Source organism: Glandiceps talaboti, chromosome 12 (genome assembly GCF_964340395.1).
Source record: "Glandiceps talaboti chromosome 12, keGlaTala1.1, whole genome shotgun sequence".
NCBI classification, from domain to species: domain Eukaryota; kingdom Metazoa; phylum Hemichordata; class Enteropneusta; family Spengelidae; genus Glandiceps; species Glandiceps talaboti.
Window position 1 is genome coordinate 5,307,908 of NC_135560.1, and position 8,257 is coordinate 5,316,164.

General features: G+C 34.1%; 1 protein-coding gene across 1 annotated transcript; it reads right to left on the reverse strand.

The window, feature by feature from the left end:
* Window positions 1–2,964: 2,964 nt before the first annotated feature.
* Window positions 2,965–8,048, reverse strand: LOC144443640 (kinase suppressor of Ras 2-like). The gene is made up of 8 exons (XM_078133183.1): window positions 8,023–8,048; window positions 7,608–7,715; window positions 7,146–7,307; window positions 6,802–6,898; window positions 5,913–6,040; window positions 4,691–4,825; window positions 3,839–4,049; window positions 2,965–3,350 (listed from the first exon to the last, which is right to left on the reverse strand). The coding sequence occupies exons 1-8, from the start codon at window positions 8,046–8,048 to the stop codon at window positions 3,246–3,248; spliced, it is 972 nt and encodes a 323-aa protein (XP_077989309.1). The 3' UTR covers window positions 2,965–3,245.
* Between the last annotated feature and the right edge of the window lie 209 nt (window positions 8,049–8,257).

Genomic DNA, 8,257 nt, shown 5'->3' on the forward strand with positions numbered 1-8,257 from the left:
TCACGAGGTCGTTAAAACATAGCAGTAAGTAAATCTTGTATCATAACCAAGTGTTGTATTTACTTACAACTGCTGACATCAGACCATAGACACCGGAACCTGTTACAAATAGAGAACATAAACAAACGACTTAGATTAATTAATAACATTTGGCTCAGTATGTTGGAAGTACAGAGACTTGTATTACACAACATGGTTTTATGGCGTCTTTGTGTACATGAAATGCCAGGGGAACTTCAAATTTGTTTGTGAACCTGAAATACTATGTAAAGTGTTCTTATCATAGCATGGCATGTAATACAAATCTCTGCTGTACCAACATGCTGTACCAAGTGTTATTAATCCAATTCAGTTGTTCTCTTTCCCTGTTTGTAACAGGTTCCATTCATCCACAGTCTGATGTCAGCAGTTGTATGAGTATGTTTTGCCTGTAATGTTTTACCTGTTAAGGTTGACAAAGGTGAAACATTACTCCTAAATAATGAGAACCCTTGGTCACAGCACTGTACAATACTTTACCCACAATTCCCTCTGATTTGTTCTTGCATACATAATCTTCAATTCAGACAAATCTCACCGATGTAGAGTTTTTTAAAAACATTTTTTGTCATTTTCGAATCATACTTTTGTCACTGAGACGTTTCTTGAATACCCATTTAGCATTCACGCAAACCAAAGCTGTTATTTATTCTGCAATAAAAACGGTGCATCTTGGACGGTGTCGTAAAAGAGGCTGTGGTTTATAACGATGTCATTTAGATGAGTTAAAATATCAAAGGTTTTCTGTAGGAGATAGCAATTTTGTAAATTGTCTTGAAAGTCATGGCACATGCGGAATATTTTACAAGGAAACTAAGGAAAATATTTCCACCTGTTATGACAAAAGAAACTTAGATATTAAAACTCGTGCAGAGTAATGGTCCAAGTAGGTGATTATTTGGCATTGAAAAGTGTTTTTAGTCAAAGCATTGTTTCATTAATTTGTAAAACTTTCTTTTTGATTCTTAATTATACTTTTCAATCAATCAATCAATCAATTAATGTTTATTTGCATAAACCAGGCCACTGGTCTTTCGGTACATTTCAATACCTCATACACTATACAGGTTCAAAGGTCACTTAACACAAATGAATTTCACTAATACGAGACACTGTACGAAACCCTTAAAGAACTATACAAAACAAAAGGAGTTTATATCACACTGTTATTTTGTCTTTTTACCACTTTTAAAAATAAATTTGGCGAGGCCAATGATTTCATATCTGTTTCTTGTTTGCATAAGTTTAATGAAAGTGTAATAGGTTTGCATAACAGGAACTGCTGTCACCCACTTATGTAATCTACCCACATGGAATAACAATTGGTTTGTGTCTGTCTAAGTAAACTGAGACTTTGATTGCTGCAGTAGTACAGTGTATGTCTATTGTCAGTATTGAATATATATAGACAATACACTTAGATAATCAGTCTGACAATAAAAGAATTTGTACAGTTCCAAACTCATGATAACGTAATGTAATGTGAACTGTTAATTTTAGGTACAAAATGTTTTGATAAAACAATACATTGCATTCCTGTGACATCACTACTTGTTTGGTTACACCTATTGTCCTTATATAATCAGTGCTCATCCGTCACTGTGAAAGACATCTGTCAATCATCCACACAGTTCACTCACCTTTAGGTCATTCACCCAGATTCAGTGTCAGAGATAGAAAATTAGTTTTTAAATAATGAATTTTATTGGTTTGACAGAATCAATACATCGAGTTGGATATTTCTATGTTGTACTCTTAGTACCACGTTTGCATCATGGACATATGGCCTTGGGCCAAATTGATCATGGTCATGTAAGTTTTATTGAATTTTCAATAATTTATTTTTAAAAGGCAGTCAATTGATATTAGTATTACTCCTCAAGGTAGCAAATGCTTGTCATAAAGCATACTCATTCAAAGTGTCTATAAAGAACATAGAAAAAAATTGCACTCATTTGCAATTAATATTGCACGCCACGTTACGTCCTTCACAATGGCTAAACATACCCAAGGCTGACTCTGAGTAAAATAGGTTCCACTTTCTGTTGCCTTGAAAATGCAAGAAGACATATTTCCATCACAAAATAATCGTTGTCATGCATATTTCATATGGTTTGATTTATGGAAAGTAAGAGTTTCTTTGCTCAGCCAAAACTTATACAAAAGTGTACAAATGTACATACACTGACTCAGAGTCTAAAAGTTTGAACTGAAGCCATTTTTCAAATTTGGCCATCTGAGGTCAGTTTGGTTCAAAAAAAAAATCTGTAAAATTATCAGCAAGTTAAAGCTCATTTCATAGAAACTGTCAAATATAAAATAGTGGTTTCCATAGTAATGTAATGTCTTTTACAAAAATACCTGCATTGAATATTGCAGTGAAAACCTCTTTCAACAATTGATGGTCTCTGTAAATTTCAAAGGTGTTCCATATTTCTTATAAAGTAAAATAAATAATCTTAAAATAGTGTACACCTGGCTTTGATTTGCACATTTTGATTTCCATGGAGAGTTTAGAATTAGGAAAAATTACATCTCTGCATATTCAGATTGATTTGTATAAAGTTTTATGCAAATCTTGGGTACATAAAACTACAGTGCTTCCATATTTGGTAAAAATCAAACATTGTATTGGGTTTACTGTACTATTTTAACTTTGGTGTGTTTTATTTTAACATTGGACTTGTTGGCGACATCTCTGTTCAGTTCAAATGTCCAAGATGTTTGAATAACAAGTCTATTGCACATAGTTCCGTTTTGTAGTTATCAGGCACCATCAGCGATATAAGCACCGCCGTAACTGCATCATACGGCAATATTATGTCTAATGATATCGTCACAAGTGCATCACATGGCAAGATGTGTCCATTGACAGCATCACAACTGTGTCATATCACAAGATTATGTTTAATGATACCATCACAAACCGTGATACACGGTGAAATTATGTCCATTAACACTGCCACAACTATGTCACATGGCAAGATTGCATCCAATGACAACATCACAACTGTGTCACATGGTAAGATTGCATCCAATGACAACATCACAACTATGTCACATGGTAAGATTGCATCCAATGACAACATCACAACTGTGTCATACAGTAAACTTTACACCCATTACTTCGTAGATGCAAAGGGCTGGACATCATTGGCCTTACGTCCATTGACTGCGTAGATGCAAAGGGCTGGACATCATTGGCCTTACGTCCATTGACTGCGTAGATGCAAAGGGCTGGACATCATTGGCCTGCCAATTCTGTTCAGCCTTTCTGGATTGGACTGGCTGTGTTTTTTGTGTAGTGACACCTATGAAATAAAAAAAAGAAAGAAATGTATTTAATTTGATTGCAACATTTGATGTTCTACAGAGAAGTACTGCGATCAACTTTGACTGGGCAATATATTCACAAGAACGTTTATGAACTGTGAACATATATCATTGTTGATCTTGTTTGCATGTTAATGAATTAATTTACATAAATGTTGCAGCAAAGCACATTGTTTGCATATTAATGAATTAATTTACATAAATGTCGCAGCAAAGCACATTGTTTACATATTAATATATTAATTGACATAAATGTTGCAGCAAAGCACATTGTTTGCATATTAATGAATTAATTTACATAAATGTTGCAGCAAAGGAGTTAGGCTAGATGCTTCCTATTTGAGATCGGAGCATGATAGTTGCTTTGATTTATTGGAGCAGTGTTCAGTGCTAGATGAGTTTTGCAATTCCTGTCAGTTAACTGACATATGTCAGTTGTCATGGCAATATTTTATACTTGACTTACGTTGTGTCGTAGTTCTTTGGCAATGTCTGTAAAACTAGGTCTATCCAGCGGTTCACCTGACCAGCAATCATTGATAAGACTTTTGATGTTAACAGGACAATCAACATGTGATAATGACTGCAGTTCCCCATTACATACTTTCCATATGATACTATGAGGATGTTCACCTTGGAATGGTCGACAACCGGATGATAATTCATACATCACAGTACTGGAAAATAAATAGATGAAAAAAGTTAGTAAGGGTGTGCTAGTGTTATTCTGGAAAATTGTTTTTATTGTTTTATATCCATGTCTTGCAGCAAAAACAGGGAGAAGCCCAAAAATGCTTCATTTCGATTTGAAAAACATTGCAAACAGTAAGAATTTCCAGATTTGAAAATTGGAAAAATTGTGTATTTTTAGTGTGAGTGCAGATTGGTATATCAGAAATACCACCATTTTAGACCCCCAAAGTCTTCCAGGATTCCTGAAAAGAGTTATCTTTATGGCTTGTTGACAATCAATTCATTACAATGAGCTTAATTAGGTACTTAGCAGGAGGTAGTTTTTAAAATATTGCAAATGATAATTAAGCTGTGAGTGATTGAGAGCGTTCAATGTTATCCACTCTGTCAAGGCTTTATCTATCTCTGTGGTGGTTTTGTGTTTGTATTGTTAATATATCTTGCCCCCTACTGAGCAAAGACTATTGTCAACTATGTACAGTATAGTACAAAAGTTACACCATATGGTCGTTGACATGGTTACTTTGAGCTGATCATGGGAGGGATGTACGCATGTAGAGGAATAGATAATATCTTGCGATATGTATAACAATGTAAAAAAAAAAATAAAAGCTGTTCAACTTACCCAAATGCATAGCTGTCAGTTTGTGCATTATAGAATGTTTCATTGAAGAGCTCCGAACCTTCTACATGCATTGTGCGTAGAATCTCTGGTGCCATGTATGTAAGATGACCTTGAGGAAGGCACACTGTGTCAGCTCTGGAATATGAACAGGAAAATGACATCAGGAACCATTTTTTGGCATGGGAGGTATCGGTATATACACATATGTAACTTTTGTTATTTTCTGGTGGCCATTGTGATCAATGGTGAGGATTGGTGGGAATAAATGACTTCAAAGTGAATGGGAATTTTGGAAAGGTCAAGCTCATAAATAAGATACATCACTTGTAACAAGGTAATCTGTCACCACACACACACACACACACACACACACAATAAGATTTAACGCTACGAGAACAAGTCATCATTTTCAAAATCAAAAGTCAGGTTTTTTTTGAGTCATTTTGTAACAACAATCCCCACCATGACCTGTGTGGCCATCCTGTCACACACTAGAGTCTAATCTTATATCTACCTATTTTACAGACGTTGATCATTTTACTACTATTTAAGCACTGCATCATCTATCATTTTTGCATCCTTGAAATATATGCTGATGTTTTCACTGTTAAAATATTAAACCTTTGATTAAGAGTAGTAGTCCAAAATACAAATGCAGTTGCTTAATTGTTGAAGACAGGCTATAACTATGAATAAATTAAGTGGAAGTGTTACAAATGAAATTATGATAAATTTACATAAATCTCTCTGTGTAATTTCATAGCATGAAATGTAAATACACCATTGAAGAATATGTAGATTATCTGATGAAAGTAAATTGAAAATTTTAATTAAGAGTCAAAATATGCAAAGAGGAATTTGGAAGAGGAATATTAGACCCGAACTCTTACATAATGTTTTTGTATTTTCAGTCTTTGAAATAGTAAATATAGTCAGCCTACATATTTAGTCTTACCTTAGAGCTTTTTTATACTTAGAAACATTTTATATTCATCTCTTCCTGCTGTTCCTATTATCATTCAATATCATTATTATTTTACTATTTTCTATGTTATTTTATTGTTCCTTTGTTCTAGCTTATACATTTACTAGACATCTGCGTATGATACAATATAGTATGTAACAAACACACATAAATTATGAAATAAAAACGTTTGAAATGACACTGCCGTGTACAATGACATTGACGTGTACATTTTCCTATAATTTATGTTTCACCTACCTCTTTGATTCCTGTTCCACGATATCAAATCCTAACAGGCACAGTTTGACCTTATTTTCCATGAAAATATTTCTGGAATTAAGTTTGCTGCCAACGACGACACCCATAGCATGTAGATAACCAATTCCCTAGATAAACAGATAAGAAAAATTATTTTTTAGATTATTTACTGCTATCAAATAACTTGAAATGAAAAATCCAGCTCTGAGTAGATTATATGGTAGTGTTTAAGATGAATATTAGAAATTGGTATCATGAATTTTCTCTGTTCATGTAATCAGACACACTATATAAAAAATTACCCCTTTTCCCTACCTCCATGAAATGTACACAAGTCACTAGACCCTAGTAATCATAAAATTTGTAAACTCACCCCCCCCACCTGCCCCACCCACCCTCTGAAATGTACAGAATTCAGTGTTCACTGTACCCCTGTAATAATATGCATTGAATTTGCATCCCCCTCCATCCTCTGAAATGTACATAATTAAAGTGGCACAAGCTGAGTTTATTGACCTTTTACTCAAGTGAAAATACCTTGATTAAACTCTTACAGTATAATATTACTGTAGATGCATATCTTCTATGACATCACAATTGTCTTCTGACATTGTTAGAACAGTTGGTTGCATAGTGTGGATTCCTCAACATTTTTTGATACATATAAAACGTAACATTGATATGTGTTATATCTTAATCCCAGGTTTGAGTTCAGTCAATTGCAAGTGATAGTTATGTATACTTCAGTAAATAGAATACTACCAGAGTAACTTTTAAATACGCAGCATATTAAAATATTGCCCATAACTGTATAAAACTCAGCTTGTGTCCCTTTAATATGTATTCACTGGACCCCTAGTAATCACAAAACATAGAATTTATAACTCACCTGTGCTATCTGTACAGCTACGTTGATTTTACTTCTTATTGACATAGGTTCACCTTTCAAATGTACATGTTCAAATAATGATGGACCTTTGTGTACACTGCAATGATAACAAAAAAGACATCAAATTAACTAAATGATCACAAACCAGCATATCACTTAAGTACTCATAAATATGGCACAGTATTAACTTTTAAAAAAGTGGAATTTTTGTTCACTTTCAAAATGTAATTTGTATGTATTTTTGTTTCAGTTCTAGTTTTTGGATAATGTGTGACGCAAATCAGCAGTTCAACAGAACAATGTGCTCCCAATTTTGAAAGTGGAAAAAATTGCCTAGTTCGTACCTTGTGACCACAGCTAGTCTTGGACCCTCAAGACACACGCCCATAAATAGTTCTATATTCTCATGTCGGATACGACTCAAAACACCAACTTCTTCAAGGAACTTTCCAACGTCTCCTTCAGATGTGTAGGTATGGATGACGACATCGCCATGCCAACGACCTCTGAAATGAGGAAACAAAACAGGTCACTACAAGTTCACTTTATATTTTGTTTTGTTTTTTGGGGGTTTTTTTAATGAGTAGAGGACATGTATTGTCAGTTTCATGGATATGTCTTTTGTGTCCTCTCCGTTGACTCAGTTTTAGTTTGGTACTGTCCCTGATGATATGATCACATCAATGAAGAGTCCTTCACCTACCAGATAACTGGTGTGAGCCGTAGGCAATGACAGAGTACTGACAACACATAACATGCAATTGTAAAACTTTTTTTTTCTAAACTAATAATGATGATGATCTCACCTGAAAATCATGGCATCTTTGCCTTTTCTAATACACTGACCAAATTCTAAATCTTCATAGTTTATCTTCCATTCCTGGAGTTTGTTGCGAATGCTGTCACTGTCACCACTGTAAAATACAGTAACACATAATACACCATATCAAATACTGCAATGTTAACATGTAACAACATGTGGTGCATATCGGTTTCAAATTTATAACCACCGATGGTATCTAGTGACAATAATGATGAAACACCAAGACTGACTGGCTTAAAATTCCAAGGAGAACAAAAAGAATGTAAGTTAGAAAACTGGCGACTGTACATATCAGACAATGACAATGACAAAGAAATATATGGCTTTATAACCAGATAACACTATAAAGTTAAACACTTTTATACAAATAAACCCAGTAAATAAATAAATATGAATACACAGGGACAATAGCTTTTATGGCCATTGCTAGAATAGAGTTAGAATTTAAATGGTGATACCTTACCTTGGTAAGTTCAAATTTTCTCTGTCTAATTCTTGTTGCCAGCAGTACCGTCCGTTATCGCACTCGTCTTCTAAGTCCACTGAAATAAGTAATGAAAAATTACATTTAATGTGTTGTCTTTTAAGCTTATCGAGTTAACTGTACCCAAATCTACTACACTACATTCCGAT

What these genes read in the sequence shown, in the direction of transcription:
- LOC144443640 (XM_078133183.1), bottom strand. Translation starts at nt 8,048, where the DNA reads ATGGCCATAAAAGCTATTGTCCCTGT. An exon ending in ACTGACAGCTATGCATTTGG is followed by an intron (nt 4,050 to 4,690) that starts GTAAGTTGAACA and finishes TTTATTTTCCAG; the next exon opens with TACTGTGATGTATGAATTAT. An exon ending in CCAAAGAACTACGACACAAC is followed by an intron (nt 3,351 to 3,838) that starts GTAAGTCAAGTA and finishes TTTATTTCATAG; the next exon opens with GTGTCACTACACAAAAAACA.